The 22,333-nt window shown below is 38.1% G+C and overlaps 1 protein-coding gene across 1 annotated transcript in view; it reads right to left on the bottom strand.

Annotated features, from left to right (window-relative positions):
* Nucleotides 1–5,158: 5,158 nt before the first annotated feature.
* Nucleotides 5,159–22,333, bottom strand: part of LOC127389501 (transmembrane 9 superfamily member 2-like) — a 32,467-nt gene continuing 15,292 nt past the window's right edge. Inside the window, exons 10-17 of the mRNA XM_051630053.1 lie at nt 20,786–20,918; nt 19,116–19,235; nt 18,887–18,944; nt 16,018–16,177; nt 15,291–15,442; nt 13,736–13,847; nt 13,144–13,315; nt 5,159–5,795 (exon numbers count right to left, since the gene is read on the bottom strand). Coding sequence (XP_051486013.1) covers nt 5,728–5,795; nt 13,144–13,315; nt 13,736–13,847; nt 15,291–15,442; nt 16,018–16,177; nt 18,887–18,944; nt 19,116–19,235; nt 20,786–20,918 — 975 coding nt within the window. The 3' untranslated portion in view covers nt 5,159–5,727. The remainder of the gene's footprint in view (nt 5,796–13,143; nt 13,316–13,735; nt 13,848–15,290; nt 15,443–16,017; nt 16,178–18,886; nt 18,945–19,115; nt 19,236–20,785; nt 20,919–22,333) is intronic.

The following is a 22,333-nucleotide window of genomic DNA, read 5'->3' as shown; positions in this document are numbered from 1 at the left end:
CTGCCCCCAGCCCCACTGGCCGGGCTGCCAAGGGTGCTGTGGTTGCCCATCAGCACCAGGCAGCACAGGGTCCTACCATGGTGCCAGAAAGGTGTCTTTACTGTATCCCTTTTTGCCTGCAGCCATCATCCTTTGGGGTGAGTGTTTCCAGATGCTGACACGGCACCAGTAGCTCCAGTGCAGTCCAGGAGCATCAGCTCTCAATCCACTCACCAACCGCGCCACTGGGATTTCCTGCATTGCCCTCTCCAGGGCAGCCACAGCTTCTTCCCAAGCTCAGGTGCATGTGTCTCCTCACTATTAATAGTAGCTCAAGAGGGAGATAAACACCCTCTGGATGTACACATATAGACCCCATCCTGGAGAGTCCAAAGGACTTTTGCAAGGTTTCCATGCCTTTTCATCTACTGCAGAGCCTGTAAAGGAGCAGATGAGGGGGAACCAAAACCAGGCAATGTGGGAGGCACATGTGCACATCTGATTAACGTGACTTTTTATGATAAACAAAACAGCTCCAGGGTCCTGTTTTCTCTGCCCCTGCAATAATTATCTTGGTCTTACTGTTTTATGATGTCAAACATCTAAGAGTTTTCCCTGAGTTGCAAATAGAATATAAATTACCTTGGGTAAACTCCACAGACTCTAACGTTATCTATACAAATCCTGGCGCTAATAACTTCACAGAAAGTCTAAGGGCTTCCTGGTTTGTATGAACAGAGCTAATTACTGTGAGTAGCCTGTAACTAAGAAGCAACTAGATTAGGAAGATGAAGTACTGTGCTGTGAACTGCCTGACTGTAGTTACTTCAGAGAGCAAAACAGATGGTGACCCTGACCTGAAGTTTTGGGTACAGGCCTGCAGCATCTCAGAATATGAAAGGCATCCATCCTGCTTTTAGCCCAGCCAAGTCAAAGACATCCCACCCAGGTGTAAAGAAACTGTACTAAGAAAGATGCACCAATTCTCCCGAAGAAATGAGTGGCTGGTCATTATCCTACAGAAAAGCCTGGGCTGTTCTTAAGCCCGTTCCCACACACTCTTTGCCATATAAAGCCCCTTCACAAACAAATCACGCTGTGATCAAGCAGTGACTTTAGGTATAGGCTAAAACAGGCTGATCTTTTCTCAAATCTGTGAGCCCTCAGGCACTTGCTGCAAGGGCTGTGCTCTTTGGGACTGTCTCCTGGGCTCAGTCACTGCAGGAGGGCACTGCAAAGCTCTAGGAAATGGGTTCAGATTCTCTTTTTTACACTTCTGTGGCAAGAGGAGCTCTGCTCAGGGCAAAATATCCTCCCCAGATGGGGAAGAGAAAGAAAATACAGAGGCCACATAAACTAAAGCCACCTGCACCACCTGACATGCCTTTCGTAGACATAAGGAATGGTGAATGCACACTGCTCATATTTAACAAAAATAGGAATATTGAAATAACTCCACTTCATGACATGAGTTTAGCAGCCACTCTTTTAAAGACTCAGATCTATGGTCAGTTGCCTTAAACAGGTCACAGTTGCAGGTGAAGAGCACAGCAGCATCACATCTCTACTCTCAGGCAGCTGCTTTGTAGAAATGCAGCGATTTCATTCCTGCTTGCAAGTAAAAATGTAAAGTAACAGAAGGTTGGTCAGAGAAAAAGCGACACCTGTGATTACCACTTTATTTCCATTAGCTTTGGTGATGAAGCTCATAGGAACAGAACTGGTCAGCTGAATGTTGGTGTAAGACTATGGAGGACAGATCTTATACAGTAAATCACATGTCTAAGAATCATGCTTTCCTTAGTTTTTGACCAGCATGACCTCATCTTTCTCCATCCACTTCAGCAGCCATTTCTTTGTCCCCAGTTCTTATGACACAAAATACCTAATATTCTTTCCTTTATGCGTGATTTTCACAGCTGGATCTTCATGTGGTGATTGTTGTTAAAGCATTTAAGTGCAGACAAAGTTTGGTTGACATTTCCTTTTTCCCAGTCCTTTTCAACAGATCTCTGTAAACACTGGAGCTATTGGCATCGCAGACTGAGTTCTGAGGCAAATTTTAAATGAGAACTTGAAATGCATTGTCAAATACAAAAGCACAACTGGTATGAGGAACACTAAGCAAGCTGCTGAAGACAGGTACGTTGCTGTTCATCAAATCTCCTTCCATCACGACTAATCAGGAATACACCACGTGTTCCCAGCTCCCTCACAGCAGCACTGTTTGTAGTCCTCAAGGTTTCCATCTGGGTGGGCAGGAATCCCACCTACACACTGCACCTGCCTCCCAGCCCAGCTGTACAGCAGCACGGCCTCACTCTGGCATGTGCATTCAGGAAGGAAGAGGGGGCTGCCTCTCTTCAACACTGTTCCAGCAACTGGAATGAAACGTAAAACATCAGCACTGAAATCCCTCCTTCCTTTGAGGCTCTGTTGTAACTTGTCAAGTTTCAGTTAAAAAAATTACAAACATGACATGCTACAAACTCTGCTGGATTTGGGTGTTTATTACAAGAGTCTTACACAGGAGATGCTTTACTTTGTCTGCTGCAAATCCATTACTGGGAGCATCAAAAATGCCATGCACTTCAGAAAAGCTAAACAGCCTATTTTCTTTTTTAAAGAGGCCAAGCAGGCTCAAGTATCTGCAACAAAAAAGGGAGTGCTTTACAAAGCCTGTTGTTCTAATGAGTGCAGATGAATAATGGTTATTTCCATGTGACACCAGTTACTGACCATTTCATCTTCAAAACCTATGGCTGATTCAACACGGGGCAGACAAGATCCTCAGCCCCAGTTTAAAAGACTGCCAAGAGTCACAACATAAAAAAAAAACCAAGAAGTTTGCCTACTACTTTCTGGCTAGGACTCACACCACCTTTAAATAGATACGTGCTTAAAATGATGCTTATTTAACTCACAGCCTGGTGGCTTTCTCTAGAAGTGCGAAGCCAAAAGACAACTGGCAGATTTTCCTTGGACAAAAAAAAATACACCAGAAAATTGAGGGCTTATATCCAGATTCCCTGCAAACAGCACAAATTTCAGATTGGAGGCCAGCAAAAAGATTTAGATGCAAAGGACTTCAAGAGATGAGTTGTCATTTCTTAGGCAGGGGGAGTGCAGCAGCAGCAAATCTCACAGGTGTCCATGGATTGTAAAGCAACAGACAAGCTATTTTAAAGCATGTCACCACTCAGGTATTATTAGTCAGTCAGGATACTGCCTGCCCCAGCTCACAGAATCATAGAATCTTAGGGGTTGGAAGGGACCTCGAAAGATCATCTAGTCCATCCCTGTAGCATGTAAATAAAGAGCATGCTTTAAGTTCACTTTAGAAACCCAAACACAGCCCAGACAGACCTTTAAAGAACGAGTGCCTTTGCCATGACAGTATCCATCTATTTTGAAGAAATGAGAACAAAACTCAGTGTTTTTTCTGTTTTAGATACTCTGTTGCTCCATGACATTTTGTCTCTACCACCAAGACTGTTGAATTACGAATTATACAAGATTTGCATGAATGGGACTTATTAAAAAACAAACCAAGTCCTCTGATAACTGCACAAGAATGACTGGTGTTATGTTCACAGCTTTGGCTCTAGACTACTGGCAAGCTTCAGACACTTGCTTCATCAGATTCTATGTTTTAGCTCACTGGTAGTCACAGGAAAAGCAGAGAAAGCACTGTAAATACTATTTTACAAATCGTTTTACTTTGCCTCTTGTGAAATGCGTATTTATTAATCTGGCAAAATTTCCTGCTGGGATTTTATGCCAACTGTAGCTCCAAATTCTCTCATTAATTTCGCTTTGAACATGTAAAATTCAAAAGCTGCTTCAGTCAACTTTTTTTTTTTAAGTATCCCATAAACCTCCCAAACTTTAAATATAAAATGTATTAGAAAGGACCTTTTTAAACAGAGAAGCATCAATTTCAATGTAAGCATGAAATTTTTCATACAGTGAATGGTGCTCTTGAACTAGTAGATAACCCCAAGCTGATTTCTCTAATGGCAACTCTGTAGTTTTCCACCTCTGGGAGGAACAGAAGGGAAATAGATACTTTGGTGGTAAGAGAAGAAAACATTTCAGAGGAAGAGTCACCATCAAGAGCATACCTGAACCTCACTTGAAACAATCTTTATTGTAGCCAGCTCCTCCTAGTACACTAATGCTTGGCTCTTTTTACTAAGTTGTATGAAGCCTCATTTTTATGCCACAGCCACTGTTCAAAAGACAACCTGGTACTCATCCATCTTAGCCAGGTGATCTGTCCCACACTTTAGTAACCTGCAAGGAACAACTTATGCTTAGAAGTGATACTTGAAATCCTCATACCAAATACTACATTTTGGAAAGGATACACATTAACTGTAATTATTTGGTATTTGTATGACTATGGAAAGATATGGAGTCATTTTGGGTCTTGTTAAATTGCAGGCTTAGACACTGAAAAGCAGCTTCCAGCGATGAATGTTTCCATATGCCAGTTAATAAGCTTTGAGTATTTTGCCCATTATCCCCTTATTCATCTCCAGTGGGGTCAGCAACACAGCCATTTGAATTATGTGTCTACAGTGATTCTGCTCAGATTCAAGGACAATGCAAGATTTTGGGGGGCCTCTTCAAAGCCTTTATCTTCCTGAGAAAGGAATGCTGACAATCATATAACTGAAGAGACTATTAAGATACTCCATCTTATGTAATCCAGCATGTAAGCACAAACCCTGCAGAGCAGGAAGGCAGGCTTCACCTTTGAGAATCACCCATCCCCAAGCCCACTAGATTCACTGCCAAACTACCCAAGAAGCTGCACGCAGTCTTCACAGGATGAAAAACACTGAGACGTGTGTTTCAGGAGGCTAAAAAAAGGAAAAGGCTTTCATTCTTTGATAGAAAATCATGGTTTGCCAAGCAAAAAATATTCTGGGGAAGATTTAGAGTTAAGCCCACAGCTGAGGCACAAGTTATGGCAGCAGCAGCTTCAGAAGCTCCTGCCCATCCTACAGCCATGGATTCAAGTGACCTTCCAGTCCTCCTCTTTGCATAAACAACCTGCAGACAAAGTTGCAGCCAAACTACTTATAAACACTATAAAAGTCAGGAGCTTTCAACTGGTCAAACCAATGTGATCTACGTCCCAGTAGTGGACTAATTAACAAAGAAGCAAAAATTCAGCTAGAGTTGTGCAGTTTTATTTGAACAAAACCCAGTGTTGATATTTTTAATAAAGTCTACATTACACTAAATGCATGTGCATTTGTAAGAAGATATCTAGTTGTAAAGAAGGTGCAGGATAGTATGTACAATCATAGTTAAGTTAAAAAAATTCACATTTTACATCGATTTACTTGACAGTTGTATGGTTTCATGGTATATAGATGGTAACCGAAAGAGGTAATAAAAAAACCCAAACAGAAAGAACACACAAGGAATTTCAGCTGGAGGACTGTATAATGCACTCATTTTTCAAATAAACTCGTTCACAAAACTTTTATTTATCATAAATCAACTTTTGATTTAATTTCTGAATTATTAGAATGAACATGTTTAATGAATATACTGATGACGTAAACATTTTTCCAATGGCGCCATTTCCTTCCATAAAATTCTGTACTTTATGCTGTAGTCTGCTCTTCAGCTTTTGCAAATTGGAATAATTACACAGGATGTTTTTGAATATATAGGGTAAAAAATATGAAACAGCAAGGGAGATATGTTCAAAAGACACTTTGAAGCTTTTCAGTCCACTTTCACAACACTGTAAATCTTACTTACAAACCAGAAGCAGGCAAAAAATCCAATAGTCCCTAAAATGAGAAAGTGAAAATGGTTAGTTTGTATTTCAGTTTGCTCCCAGAGAAAAATTTAATAAGTTCTTCCCAGAAGGACAGAATATAACATTGTAATCCAGCTAACTATCCAGAATAACAGCACTTGTTAAATATAACAACACACATTCATCCCTAGGCTAAGCTATTGATTTAGACCAAAAATGACTTTTAGCACCAGGCTGCTTGATGTATATTTAAACCACTGAAGGTGATGCTACTATCAACACTAGCAGGCACACAAGAACTATTTAAGAAACTCACTTCAATACACAAGGTCCTGGGTTTTTTAGGCCTACAATAGTTCACAACCACCTATGAATTATGACACAAAACAAGGCCTTGGGAAAAGTCACCTGGCCCAGTTTTCTGCTCATTGTGCTCTAATTACACTCAAGAATAGGGAGCTTCTTACCCTCTCTATTCTGTTACTTCCTTTGCTAAAGCTATGTTTCAGCACTTGGGCACAAGAATCACTACCACTGACACAAACCAAAACACATAACATCGCGTAAGTTGTATTCAAGCTGCAGATTTTCTTGTCACAGGTCACTACAGATAATAAAACCAAACTACTTTGGGCAACTGAGCAAATTATTGAAAAACACAAAAGGTGTTAATTACAGAGACACCATTTCAAGTGCTAAAAAGAGCCCCAGAGCCACAGCTGATGGGAAACTGGGAGAAGGTACCACCAGCACACGCTTGCCCTGTTCTCGCGTATCTTCCTGGGAGTACTACTGGTTTGGGCAGCAGACCTGTGGTCTGGTTAGTACAGCCTTCCTTGATTTCTTACCAATCCAAACCTCCCAACTACCTCTGGATGGATTTTGGGCCATATGTTAAGTCCTGTGTCTCAAGTTAGCACACTGCAGAGTAATATGATGGAGAGAAAAGATGATATTGAATGAGATTAGGCCATACCAATTTTCTACTTTTAAGCTGAAGAACAAGTCTGCAATTTTCACCCCACAGCCACTAATATGAGGCCACTGCAAAGACACTGTCCAACACATTCATGTTTAAATTAAGAACTTAATAGGACAGGAGACATCAAGTCCCATATAATGAAATCTTCAGCCTGTAAGAGAAACGATGCCTTGTTCCTCACGTACCCCCATCACCTAGAGCTAAACCACCATACAGATGTTAAGCCCTACCAACTAAAAGAGGGGAATGCCTTCATTTCAGCTGAATTCACTCCCAAAGACACAGCTACATGCCAGCCCTGTGACAGCCCTTACCAGCTACACCGCAAGTACTTGCAAGATCATGCACTCAGCTCTCCCAGTTTTACAGTCATCCTTTTCTGTTTGTACAGCCCATGTTTAACAGCAGCTCCAATTATTTTTTTTTTTTTTCCCCACTATCTCACTGTGACCAGTTTACTAACTAGGAGGTTCTTTATTAGGCATTTCTCTACATTCACTGCACTTCTGGCTTTCACACCACACCTACGCATTTGGAAAGTGAGGAACCTGTCTTTGGATGCTTATTATCTATATGCCAATTCTTGCACTCTTTGTACTACCATGTATATTTGCAGTTAAAGGCTTTTTGACAGCCTACTATTATATGCCACATTACCCTTTCCCTCCAAGTTTGCAGTTATCATCCTCTGAAACAGTAGGAGACAGCAGATTTACTGCTGTTGATAGGAGATCAGACACCAACCACAGAAGGAATTTAATTCCTTTGTAGGCTTGACATCACTAAGTCTTCGCAGTTTATGGTCAATTCTCACTCCTTCCTACTGTGTCCAATACTCCAGTATCAGCACTGTTACTCTAAGCCTTACTCTCATGGTTTTTTCCTAATGGTTCTCAGCATCTGCCTTCTAGTTGGTTTTACAATATAGCTCACTTTGAGCCTTTTAATGGCTTTGCAAGCAATGTTTCTTCCAAATGTTTAACAGATGAGATATCTTAAAAATATATCTGGTGTTCTAGAAAAAAAACTGTAATATAACAAAAATATACAACTTTTAATACAAGAATGAGATTTTCCATGCAATTTTCTGAGCATGCCATAACTTGATATGGGAACATACTCTAAATCCACAGCATTTTCCTCCAGTCCTCGTCACTCTGAATCTTTCTGATACACCAGCTTTCTATACAACATACTCTCACTCACAGCAAAGTCTGAAGACTTCACACTGTGAACAAGCATTTTATCCATAAACAGATTTTCACAGGTTTCAGTAACATTGATTTTCAGCTTCCCTCCTAAAAACAGTCTGTTCAGCAAATCAAAGACCAAGTACCCCCTGTTCCTTTTTTAAACTTTATCAGAAGTTTTGCCAGTGTGCTGGAAGTAGAGTAAGACTACTTTTTTAAAAAATAAGCAGTAAGTGGTAATGTTTGTCAGACATCAGATTTGAACCATGAATTTATAAACTCAGGAGAGAAGACCAAAATACACCTTCCCTGGTGAGAAGTTTCCTTCTGCTGTTACTTTCACAATGCTTTAATCCCACATGGATAATTAGGTCTCACCAGTAATGAAATTTCTTCTTTCCTTTCATGAACAAATTTATATTACAAATTCTAGGTATGGTTAGCTCTATGAACCAGAAACTTCAAATTGTTTAAAGGTGCTGGCGGAATCACGACTAGGTTGAAAATACGCCTCAAGATTCCAACTGCAGATTTAGAAGTGAAAATTAATCACAGCAAATGGTACTGAAGAAAAAGGCTTAACAGTTTTTTGAAGAATGTAAGCAGTACAGTGCCTGGTTCCACTGAAAAATCACTGTTTTTTCCACCTCAGCCCAGGGGGTGGTTGTGAGTCCATGAACTGCTAAGAGGTCCACAAAAAGGTAATTCAGTCAGAAAGCTTCTAATTTTCTGTACAGGAGTAAATATCCCAACCAGAAAGGGATATGCAAATGAGTAATGATTGGGGAAAAATAACTCTGAACTAGTTTGGCAGTTTGAAAATTCTAACTAGAATTTGTTTTCTACATTTTAGCCCATTTCACAGGTTTGCCAATTGTTCCAAATTTTAGCAGTTTATACAGAAAAACATCGACATACTAGATCTTTAGGGCAGTGCTGACTAGTTTAACAGGTTCCCCGATTCCCCTTTTAAGTACTTTGATTAAGGCCAATCTTAAAATACAGAGAAATGCACTATCAGTGAACTACAACTGTAGCTCTACCCAGTAAAATTGCCATTATTAGCTGCACTAGTGAAAATACAACCTTGCCATCTCAAGTAGTGTGGCTTGGAATGTATTTTCTTGAACAGCATCCTCGCTCTTCAATCTAGAGCATTTATCTATACACATCTTACACCAAAACTAGTATCATCCCTAACTTAATATGTGCCTCTTATTAGAATACTAGGACTATTTAGGCAAACTTCACATAACACCACACAAGGATCTTGCTTATATTTGCTTCTTTCACATCACATTCAAACTGAAACCAAAGTTTTGAAGCACTGTCAACAAGGAGCATATCTCTTCATCTCTTCAGCTTACTGCTTTTACTGACAGACACCAGTGAACATGAAGTGACAGAAAACATATTCAAAGTTGGTTTTTTTTAAGCCATTCAAAAAATTCAAACAGTAAGTGTTTAGAAAAACAAACCACCAACAAAAGAAACAAAACCACAAAACCCAAAACTCCCAAACAAACCAAAAACCCCACTAGTTCTAACAGTTGAAACCTCTAAAATTATTTTCTGATTGGTTTGAACTCCTTTCCATTGTAAGGTTTTACAGCTTACATACGCACATGTTGAACAACATGGCACAATGACAACAAGCCTGATACCAGTTCCTCCAATGAGCCTGTGAAATCTGTTTGTTGTTCTAATCTAATATTACAAATTAGTTTTGTGGCTAATGTTTACTTTAACCAATCCTAATCACTACCAGCTTAAATTAAATGAAAAAGCATCTGAACAACATACATTTAAGAATTTGCTTTTGTGGGGTAGATCTTTGTTTTTTCCCAAGTGGGATTTTAAGATTCTGCCTTTCTAATTAAGTCCTACTAGTCTGGGAAACTGATGCCATCCTAGTGAATTGCAGCCCACTGTACATCACTGACCACCCTAGGGAGGTACAGGTAGAAGACTTCAAAATTCAAGAACTCAGCTGAGACGCAGTCTCAAGTAATTCCTCTAGCCAAGAAGCAAAACATATCCAATAGATCTGCTTGTACTTACTAGGGAGACACTGACACCTCAGATCTTTCTATCCTCCAGTTTCTATACTGAAATACTGTTGAATACTCTGGTCTGCAATACACATTACAACTTAGCAACAGTTTTCTTATACACAGAAAGAAGATGATGAGCTAGCACCTAACCAGGGTTACGGGAAAGTTATTAGTAAACCTGTTTAAGTTCAAAATTAAAACCAAGAATTATTACAAAGAATAATGCCAAAACGCAGTAAGCAGACTGTTCTGCTCTATTCATTTCTTCTAGCTTTATTCTTTAATGAAGAGAAAATAATTCAAAGCACGATTAGATTGTAAGAAAGCAAATAGAAAAGCACTCTGCACTTGGCTGATACTTCTCATGTACCTTAAAAGCTCTCTGTATCATACTGGTTTCAATCACTGCACAGTGGTGGGTGCTTCAGAATCTCAGATTCTAAACACAATCTACCCAGAAGATCAAAACTCAATTTTGAAAATGGCATTAACTCACAAGTGAAAATGATGTTCAAAAATAGAGGTCACCATACAGCAACACGCTTTGACTATGTTCAGCATGTTTTCGTCTCCTAGCACAGAACGCATGTAATCACGCAGCTATCCCCATTCAAACACAGTTACTATTTCTTGAAAGATTAGCTGCACTTTGATCATTAAAATAAGATGATCTTGTTTGGCTGTGCACATTAATTGTTAGATTTCAGCAGTCAGACTGCATTACTGTTGTTGTTGCCATACAAGCATTCAGTTCCTAGGTACTTACTCTTTCTGATCCCTTTTGTAAGGTCCACAGTAACACCTCATACCACCAGGCAGGAGGTATTAACACTGCCCTTTTTATTTCTGTCAAAGCTGCTGAGACTAAATATACAAGAACAGAGAAAACCAAAATGCCTAGTGCTAACTTAAGTGGAACAAATCAAGGTCCCATTTTAGGAACCTCCAGTCGGCAAGAACACTATTATTGTGTACAAAGTGTAAAGATACATTAGTAAATTCCTTCACCTCCATAAACTTGTGAAGGACTGAACCATTATTTTCCAAAGTAAGTGCTATTAAGGAATATTTTACACCTAACTCATCTTGAGTCATCTACCTGGAATAGCTTACACTTCAGCCCAAAAAAATCCATTCTCAAACTAAACATTGGAAATAAACAAATCAGTGTTTTTACATTAGTAAGGACTCATTACACACTCCATGTACCTTCTCCCTTTTATTCAGTTCACCTTTAAAAAAACAAGAACTGACCATGTAGCAACAGCTTTCTTCATGAACTACGAACAGCACAGCCACCACTACTGTGTTTCTATTAAAAAAAAAAAAGACATTGCAAAAGTAACAGCAGCACAGTTTATTACTGTACTTTTGGGGCCTCACTGGTCCCTACATCAAGAACTCCAGGATCAGCACATCTGAAGCTTTTAATACCATTTCAGCAGCTGCCACGACATTTTCAATTATCATTTTATATATGAAAGGGATATTTTTTAATTCCACCAATTCGCATCTTATAAGTGAAATTGAAATTGGCAGAATAGCAACTAACCTATGCTAAAACCCAGGCACACATTAACATATTGCTTTAGTTTAAAAGTAATTAAAACATTTTACACTATAGTTTGTTTTGGTATGAGTTTTTAAAATATATATATTATAGAGGACATCTGGAGCTTGTCTGTTTTGCCAGGATTTAAGTAGGATTTTAACTGGCAATATGCCAACTTCTATGTTTGCCTTCCCATAATTAAAAAGTAAAATAAATAAATCTTCCCTTTTTTTCCAACTTCATTTCAGAACTTTGTATCTTTTGAAGAGACACAGATGTAAATAAAGAATAAAAGTCTAGCCGTAAGTGCCAGATAACGTTATTGAACATAATTTATACAGAATACTTGTTTTATTCAAACCCATACAGTAATTTTCTTCAGTGTTTTACTATGAACAGTGCTTTTGTTGCCTCATACTCAACCAGTATTAGCAGCAATAAAGATGAAAGAGGTTCTTCTCACTGCTGAACTGATAAACTTGAAGTCTGATGCTTAGACTTACTTTCATCAGTTATTTTAGCCATTCTAACTGCATGAAGGGAGTTAAATGATGCATTTCATAAAGCCAACAGCAAGGAATTATGACAGGTTTCAATAACCAGGTAAAAGATGTTAAGTAACAAAATCCAAACCACTGTGCCATCCACAGATATCTATTACAATTAGAAGGAAGGGATCTAAAGGTTGTTTTGTGGAACACCCCATTGCACATCAACTAGCATTTCTCCAGTTCTACCTCTGCAGTATTTCATGATGCTAAGCACAATGATACTTGAAAGAACTGACTTCATGAGTTACAACCACATGCACAAGAGCAGCAGGATGATGAACACCAATACAAAATGCTCCTGGCTATTTTTAAGGGCCACTACCCTTCAAAGAGCTTCTAATTTCATCTAACACATGCTAAATCTGGCACAGATTTCACATCAAATCAACCTCGAAATTACAGTTTGAGCCAAGTTTCTATGAATATTAGCATAATACTGTAGAAGACACTTAGTCTGCATGAGTAACATCAGAAACGTTGGACTACTAAAAGTGGAGAGGTATTTCAAATAGCTTTCTCCAGATAAGGTACATTCCTGCCCAAAGTGGTGCTCACCGAGCAGGTAAGACCACCTCTAACAGCACTAAAACTCTCTACTGTCAGCACTGGCTTCTTTCCCCAGCACCAGCCTGCTTCACTTGCTAATAATGAAAGCTGAAAATACCTTTTATTTTCCATATGCAGAGTGCAGTATGTCTAACTATAGAGCATCTAGAACCAATTATGAAATCCAGAATCAAGTTAAACACCCCTGATATCAAAGTGAACACAAGAACAGCACTTTGCAAATATAACGGTTTGAACTCGCTGCTAATACAATATGCAATAAAGTAAAATTAATTATACTATAAAGAAATGCAATTTCAAGTCAGGAAAAAAATCTTAAAGAGTATCTAACTGTGATATGTGGTGTCATAAACCATAAAAGTAACACTGCCTAAAAAGTCATAAATTGTATTGAATGTTTCAGATAGCCTAAATTATACCCTAAAGTTTCTCACTTAAAAAGTGGAACCCCCCACATTCATTTAGTTTGAACATTGTACTTACCTGTGAAAAGGAAAAAAATCAAGACCATGATCATTGTGTAACCGAAGTACAAAATGGTGCTAGCAGTTCCTGTTATCTGGAGTTTAGAGAAGAAGTAATGAACTGCATAGATAAAGAGATAAACTGCTGTAAAGCTGCTGGTCAGGAACGATCGCCACCACCAATGATAATCCTGAAAGAAATGATAAACCACATCATAAGAGACACCATGCAGAAACCAAAATATAAATAAGCTGGCTAAAAAGTAACACTGTCTTCTGAAATACACTTCTTCAAAAATGTACCTCAAAAAAGAAAAAATTCAACATAGCACCTATCTACTTTTTCCCCCTCCTCTCTGAGTCAGCTCTATTGCTTCTATTATGAACATGAAATTATTTAAGATCCAGGCTGTTTATTTTTGTTTATCTGCTGCAAGCAGTGGCTTTTGAAGCAAAAGGTACATTTCAGGAGAATGGCCAAGACAGGAACGTCAGAGGCCAACTATACAATCCATTCAGTGTCCAACACATCAGAATATATGTGAATACCTCAACTCAGTTTCTAACATCTTCCAGCTAAAAGTGCTATTACACAAAAGTTATTTTTTTACCTCTGCACACAGATGGAAGTAGCACAGCAAAACCGTAGCCTCAGAGCATGTAATTAGAAGAATTATAAAAACTAGGAACAGGAAACCAAACATGTAGTACATCTGATGAGACCTAAAATAAATAAAAACAAGAGTCTCATTTTTGACTGAAGTTCTCTGAGATAATTTACACTGTTACCCGGCCAGCTGCTTAGCTAATTAAAAAAACCCCACAAAACCCAAGCCCACACCACTGGGGTAACTTTTATACCACTATTGGCTGATTCATAAGAGACTTTTTTCCTCTATCTGAACATAGTCTGTAAATAAAACCACTGCTTTAAAGAGCAATGCTCAAAGTCCTCAATTATGCTTCCCTTGAAATGACCTTCAATCAGCTTTGGCAGAGAACAGTTACAGGCAGTTTCCATAAACTTCAGGTCTCCTTTAGCTTCCTCGACACTTGCATCACTTGCACCTTCCCTGGTTCAGTACTCACTTCTTTCCTCCTAGTGCAGCTAAGTTTTCCAGGTGTCCCCACATCTCCTCACCACATCCAACCACATGCTCCTCCAATCGAAGCCTATTGTCAGAGCAAGTCTGACTCCAATCCAAAGGCTAACCAAACACAAAACTCCAAAAAAAAAATGCTTTTTTACTTTTGATCTGGTGTCTTTCAGATAAGTTAAGTAACCAAATCAACTTTGAGTGATGATGACAATTACTGCAGTGTAAGATTTGAGAGGGAGCTGGGAGCAGCACATTCCCCCTCCATGCTTGCCTTTCTGTAGGATAAATAACTAGAAACAGTTTGGGAATTCAGTAATCTCAACTACAAAAGCCCAGAGTTTATCTGTTTGACAGTTGATGGCACTTTCCAGTGCAGCTATATCATATGGTTCCTAGTTTTTTTGAGACTAATGTCAAAGGCTAACATATTGAAAATATTTGCATTTAAGAATCAAATTAGAAAACTGTTCTGTAAGAAATCTCAATAAAAACAGAGGACACCTTAAACATTTGGCACCTGCAGGTTAATAATTTCCATTTCACAACAAGCTACTAAACATTTCACATTTACATTGTGAAAGTTACAGAAGAATGCACGGGTTTGATTTTCCATGCACCTGTTTGACTAGGTTTTTGACAAGACTTAGGAGTGGTATAGATGTTTCACAGGGGGTGGAGTCTTTGTTTTGCAGAACACGGAATCCCAAGCTCTTGACCTGATTCTGATTTAACAGCTGAACCTGCTATACTGCATTAGCTTCATAAATTATAACAGTTACACACGGATTAGGCTCCACCTAACCACAACAGCATGAAACCACGTTTGTGCTGTTCAGAGCCAGAGAGGTAAGACAAGGCAACTCCTAATTTCACACTTTGCAGTTCTCAATAAGAACTAGTTTTATCAGTTTTAAGCACAGGAGTAAATATGCAGATTCTAGAAATTCCATGAAAGTCTAGAAGATCAAAAGTTTTATAAATTGGTTTATCCTTTGTATTCATTGGTTTGGGATGCTCAAACTCGCTGTGTTTGTTATCAAACCAGTATAACAACAGTGATACTCACCAAATGCTATTCAGAATGAAAAAAAGTTGAATAAAAATACAGCCAAAGGGCAGGATACCACCCATTATGATACCAGGCAATGGCTTTGTGAAGAAGGACTGTTCTGGAATTTGGCGAGGAATCTGGTTTGTACGAACTGGATGTTCAATAGGCTTCAAAATAAATAAAAAGAAATTGTTACATCGTAGCTAAGATTGTTTTTCCCTAACATTACCATCTTATTATTTGATAAATAGAACATAACTTTATTTTAAACCATAAGCCATCACAAGTTACCAAACCAAGAAAACTACAAACTCGATCTATCCATCATTAGGAAAAAACCCACACGCTTTAGGTATTCCAACTATTGCTCACTAAACAAATCAGAACAAATGGAAATAAATCTGCCTGGTGCTTAATAAAAAAGAAAAAAGCCAGTTGTCTGGTATTATCTTAAACTAGTAAAATATGATCTGAACTACTTCTGAAATACCACTTCAAAAATGAAACTGCTGAGGGATTACTGGAAGCAGCAAGACAAGCAAGACATCCAAGAACACTATGAAATTCTGATTCTAGTGAATGGAGAGGAAAAAAAAAGTTGAGTGTGACATTAAGTGTATACTTGGTTTCAAAATCATGATAAAGTGAAACATCATGTTACAGTCATAGGGCCATAGATGTTTCTATCTAATAATTCAATGGCTCAATTGCGTATTTCAAAACTGTATTGAAAGAGCCCTACCTTCTCTTTGAAGCCAAAATATGCACCAACAAATGTTAGTGGGACTGAAATTCCAAACCACATAGCTAGGATTGCAACCAAAGTGCCAAAAGGGATTGCAGCTGAGGATCCTTTCACCCACAAAATGAGATTCATAATGAAAAAATCAGCAAAGACAATCCTGAAAACAAATCAGAAAAGAATACCAGTCAGTATTAAAAAAAAACAAGTAACATAAATAAGTACAAAGTGTGCACAGAAAAATGTAGCTTCTTGCAATCTTTCATTCCTTAACAATCTTAGTTACTTTCAGAAATAGTGCAGTTAATGTAAAAATGCTTGCAACATCCAATGCTTCTAATGCAAGTATTTATAGTAAAGTTACTATTTAAATAAAGACACTGCTCATAAAACCAAAAAGTAACAAAGATTCCACTGTAAAAATTTACACAAAGAATGCAAAAAGAGAAAACAAATAAAACCCCCTCTTAACAGAATCACCTTTACTATCATTTCCAGACATTTAATTCCTTTATAATCAGTAAACTCCCTCTGAAAAAAAAAAAAAACCCACAGGGACAGCAAAAGCTCTGACTCAGTCAGACACACATCACTCTCACAACAAATGCACACCCTGCTGCAGCCCTCTTTAAAGAGGGCTCTTCCCTACAACAAGAATCTTTGTATTAACACCTCATGCAGTTATGCAGTTTAAGTAGCCCACACCTTCAGAGAATTTAAATCAAGACTGCATCAGCCATGACATGTCTCCAGACCTTTTCTTCCATCTTCAGTTAAGTGCATCTGCATCATTTTGTAAACATCCTAGGAAAACACTAGAAAACAACTCCCAGACATATGACGAAGATGTAAAATATAAAAAAAAAAAAAAAAATCCAAAACATACTGCAAGGGAACCCCATGTAAAAGCCTGCCTGAATTGCTATTATTACTGGATTCAGAGATGCATCATAGAGAATTCAGCCCCACAAAGGGCACCTGAGAAGTGCATCATTGTCTGGGTTTTGTTACAGAAGTGTTCCTGAGGCAGAATTTCAACTGCCCGATAGTGAACAAGCATCCTCCACTGTATTTAAAAAAGGAAGGAGGGAGGAAAAGATCAATAGGCAGGCTCCTTTCTTCCTAGGAGGTGTCTTACACTTGCCAAAACTGTTTGGAGGAATAGACTTGTTACATAAGCACACACCCAAGCGACCCCTGCTGTAAGCATCTTGTTGAACAAAAAATAAAAATAAAATCCATTTTAGAAGTCTATCTAAACTTTATCATCTGCCAAGCTCATAACACAGATCCCACTTACCCCCTCCAAAGTCAGAAAAAAATACTGCAAATATGAGCTTCATCAGTCTGCTGAGACTATAATGGCCTTAGGCTGTTTATGATATTATGTAAATTCACTGAACTAGCATGGCATAATCAAGACATCTGTTCCTATTCCACCATTCCCAATCATTTTACTTCCTCTGTGAAACTTAATTTATTTGGGAGTTTAAATGATCAGCATGATCTTTCTTTCACTGATAAATATTTTCTTCTCTCTCAAGATAGTATCTGAATGACAGCAGGGATACTGAAGCACATTTTGTTTAGAAATAAGATTTCCTCATAGAACACCCAGTTGTTATCGAATGCACTACATTTAATTTGATGACATTCTGCTTTACTCAAAACCAGGTGATGTTTTATTTATTCTGAGCTTTTTGGGGGAGAATACCTGAAGAAATTATTTGTAACCTCAGCTTTTGCCAAGGACAATGTAAAGGGACAGCTTCATGTATCCAAAAACCAAGAAATACAGAAGACTTGCAGAAGAATCACAGAATTGCTTGAATTGGAAGGGACCCTCTAGAGATCATCTAGTCAAACTTTCCTACTGAAGTAGGATAACCTAGAGCACTTCACACAGGACTGTATACAGGTGGGTTTTGAATATCTCCAGAGATGGAGACTCCACAACCTCCCTGGCCAGCCTGTTCCAGTGCTCTGTCACCCTCACTGTAAAGAAGTTTTTCCTCATATTTAAATGGAATTTCCTATGTTCCAAGAAATTAGTTTCTTCTCCCTTTCTTCACTGACCTAATTCTCTCAAAAGGTCTTGAGAGCTGTAAGAAAACAAAAGATAGGAGAGCTCTCACCCTTCCCAAGCCATAGTATGATACACACTAGAGCCAGATCCAGAACTGGACACTATCTATACTTATATAAGAAAATTATAACCATTTTAGGAGAATGTCTGCATCATTCTCATCCAAAAGCATACTAAACTTCTTCTACTGTTTAAGATACTAGCATACAGCTATTTACTTTAAAAAAAATAAAATTATTTCCTAAGTCCCTTTCAACAATACAGTTACAAAAAACACTGATATAATGACTAAGTAATAAGAGGTTCTGCCTAAAAGACTGTCTCTCCCTATTTACAGAAGAGTACTACAGTCAATCCAAACTTACCACAAAACCACCTATGTCTTGACAAAGTGACCTTACCTATTAACAGTTAATAGAGAATTACTTGGAACATAATGAGTTAGGTGGTACCTAATTGAAATTACCCCATCACTATGCCTAATGTTCTGGTGCAGTGACTACCAAAGGCTGTGACTTACCTCACAAGAGTCACATCATTCCACCTACCCCCTCAGCTGATAACAGAATAAGATGCTAATAAACTGTGTCCTAGAGCACAAGGCTCTGGCTCCTCAGAATTCACTTTTCTTTACATTCACAGATAGGCAACATACAAAAGGAACAGCAACTTGCAGAACAACAAAGACAATACTCACACAAGCATTTCTCCCCCACCCCGTTCCCACCTCAGATTCATATATACTTAATAATAAAGGAAAGACCAAGGGGAAATAATACTAACCCAGGGCAAAGCAGAGCTGTAAGCAAAACATTTGTCTTCCACTTCTCGCCTCTAAATGCTGTGGGGAAAAGTAAAAACAATTTCAGTTTCAGAACTTTTTCCAACCATTCTGCACAACAACAAAGCAGATTTGTTGTCCGAGACACCAGCCCCAGTCCAAGGTTTACACTAAGCCCAGGAAATGTGAATTTAACCTGCTGTGTCAAATTAAACAAACACATATACTTACTCTTGTACATTCTAGCAGACACATAGCCAGCTGGAGTTCCCAGTAAGACCCACAAAACAACTGCACAGGTCATCAAAGCACCACGGTTGGCAGGAGAAAGAAAACCAAGGCAAGCTAGGACTAAAGAGAAAGTTTTAGACATTTGTGGATACACATCACAATTCCCCTGTAAAACATACCACTGTACAGGTTTACCCCTTCCACTACAAGATATTGAAATGAAGACCACGTGTATAAGCTCTTATATATCCCCCTGACATGGCCATACCCCTAATGTCACTGTTCCATTGATAATAAAGCCATATTTCCACATCATCTTTTAAACTGATAGTTTCTCATAGCCAGAAGACTGATAAATAAAACTCCACACAGAGGTGAACAATGAACCTGAACAAAATTTCAGCTTGAAGACTGCTTCCAAAATCCTACAGTACTCATATAAACACAGCATGTGTACGTATTGACCATGTAAGTAACAAGGGAGGTTTAACATGTGGCATAAAACACATCTAAGCACAGTAGGTCTGGAGAAGCCAAAACCTTTGACAGAGTTAAGGGGGGGGGGAGGTTGTAAGCTGGAAAAGTATGTTTGTTGTTTTGTTGGGTTTTTTTTAAGTAGAAATAAGTGTGAAGATAGAACATCTTAAAGGTATGAATCACTTCCTTGAAATTCCACAAAAGGCTCTCACCCGCAGGATCAATAACACTTTACTCAAGAATGTGCTATCTTGAAAACAAGCTTCTTCCACAAAAGAAAGCTGCCTGCATCTGAACTAATTGTCCAGCCCAGAGACACTCTCAGAAGAGGAATTGTCTGTGATCTCTAGTGGGAAATTTTGGTTTTGAAATAAAAAAGGAATTCCCCCTCAAATTCTTTCTGTACTACACTAGTTGCACAGGAAACTATTGTAGCTAAGCAAGTTAAAAAGATCAATACTGAAAGACAAGCCCATCAAGAAAATTCTATTTATCTTACAGCATCATGTAACAAATAGAAAAAAAGCAGCTCCTCTATGAAAGACGAGAAATCTGAATAAATGCTAGAAAGCAGAATTTTAAAAGTTTTTTTCTTTTGTAACACATACCTGTATACTTCCCAATTCTACCATACAATAAGAAAAGGTATGGTGATAATACTTGACAGGTAACGTATAATAAAACACCAACTTGTGACAGGTTTCATCATCACACACATATGTAGTTATTTATGGCTCCCATATCTCAACATTCTGCCAGAATTATTGCACACACACACACACTTTCTTGCTCTTCTTTCTGCATGGCTGCTGTGTCAAACATATTAGCTAGAAAGTGTTCTGAGAAGATTAAAGCTTTGATTACATGTCCTTGAACTTGCATTATTGGATCCTTGGATAATTTATACTATGACAATCTGTGTTTGTTTTTTAAAAATAAACTTGTTATAAGGAAGCTTCATTTGTGCAATCATGAAGAATTTGAATTAGCCCAGATATGATAATGTTTTGAACGACATGACTCACAGCAGAGTCACTGAAGCTACCCAGAACCACTCTACGGTTGCTGTTAGGAAACAGTATTGATACTGTATTTTACTAAAAGAAGGACTTAATTTCCAAAAGCAGTCTTCTATCATTTATCTTCCTTAGACAATTACACTACAAACACATGACCTTAATAAAGTTACTTACATAAAGTAATAAATGTCATAATGAAAATTTGCGTTCCCTGGCCCAAAAAGACAGACAGTAACATTCCCTTCCTTGGAGGTCTGAACACATCTCCATGAACCAGCTTCCAGCCAAATTCCTCTTGGGCATCTTCCTGTAGAAAATCAGCAATGTCTTTAGCAAATATACATAATGCAGTAGTGAATTAACACAAACAAGATGCAAAATACATATTTAAAGTTTGATTAACTTCCAGTTTAGATCCAAAGGCAGACTAATTGCATCTGATTCATCACTCATTGATTTTATAACCCCCTAATGGTTCAGTGAAAGTAGAAGGCAGGATTTATCACGAAAATCCTCATCTCTTAAAGCAAGAAAAAACAAAATCTAATTAGCCAAACCATATAAAATCATTCTAAATTTAAACAAAAACAAAACATTCCATTTAATTTAACTTGGATTATAGCATTTCAATCTAGTTCAAGCATTTATCTTTTTGTGCTTCCATTACAAAGCACATCATCTCAATGACAGTATTGGAAATGGTTTTAAATGGGTCCCTGTACTCCAGAAGAAAGTCTGCTCCCTAGAATCACTAGGGGCAAGTACCAACACTATTTGTCCCACTGCCAGAGATGGATGGACAGATGTCACAGGGGGGATCCTCAGTTCAGTGGCTCTGCTGAACCACTGCTGAAGAATAAAGCTTTCCTATAAATATACTAAAACCAAACACCTCCCCTCACCTAAAGAAAAAAAAAACCCAAAACAAACACACCCATCCACAAATAACCAACCCCTCAAGACCACTACTCTCTTCCTCACAAAGTTAAAAACTACAGGTTTCATTCAAGCTACAAGTATTGAGTTTAGTTCAATGGACTGCTTACCTCTAGAATTAAAGGACACAAAAGGCAAGAAAGAATACAGACCAAGTTGGCAAATAACAAAGAGCATCTTAACTTGTGACAGATAATGTAATTTATTATTTTTTCTGGAATATTAGCTTTCTATTCCCCATACTGATATCTCTGCCTGCATTTCCTGGCTAGAAATCACTCTCGGAAGTCAGATACACTAAAGCAAAAATTAAAAATTAAACACAAGGTAACACTTTGCTTAAAAAACCCAGCAACTTATGCCTGCAAAGAAAATCATACCAGGTACCTAGGTAGAATTCCAACACAAGTGTTCTTACAGTAAAGACAGGTTGGTTTGGTTAAAGAAGCATAAAGACCACACTTTCCTATAAGTCATCGCAATTAGCTGAAATTCAGATAATGAGAGAGTTGTTGAAGTAAGAGTGGTCAGACTTTTCCCAAGCATTTGTAACTAAGGAATGAAAGACCTCCAGAAGTTACCACTTGAGACAAGTATTTATCTGTTTTCAAAATGGTGAACACTAAGCAGAAATAAATGCTTAGTATCTCAGTTCCTGACAGAACAAGAAAAATGTTGTACTAATTTGGAATAGCTAGTATCATTTCTTATCAACACCTAATTTGAAAAATACACTCAAAAGACACCCTCTGGTTTCAATACAAACTTCAAAACATACCGCTATGT

This window comes from Apus apus, chromosome 12 (genome assembly GCF_020740795.1).
Source record: "Apus apus isolate bApuApu2 chromosome 12, bApuApu2.pri.cur, whole genome shotgun sequence".
NCBI lineage: Eukaryota > Metazoa > Chordata > Aves > Apodiformes > Apodidae > Apus > Apus apus.
This window is presented reverse-complemented; position numbering and strand designations above follow the sequence as displayed.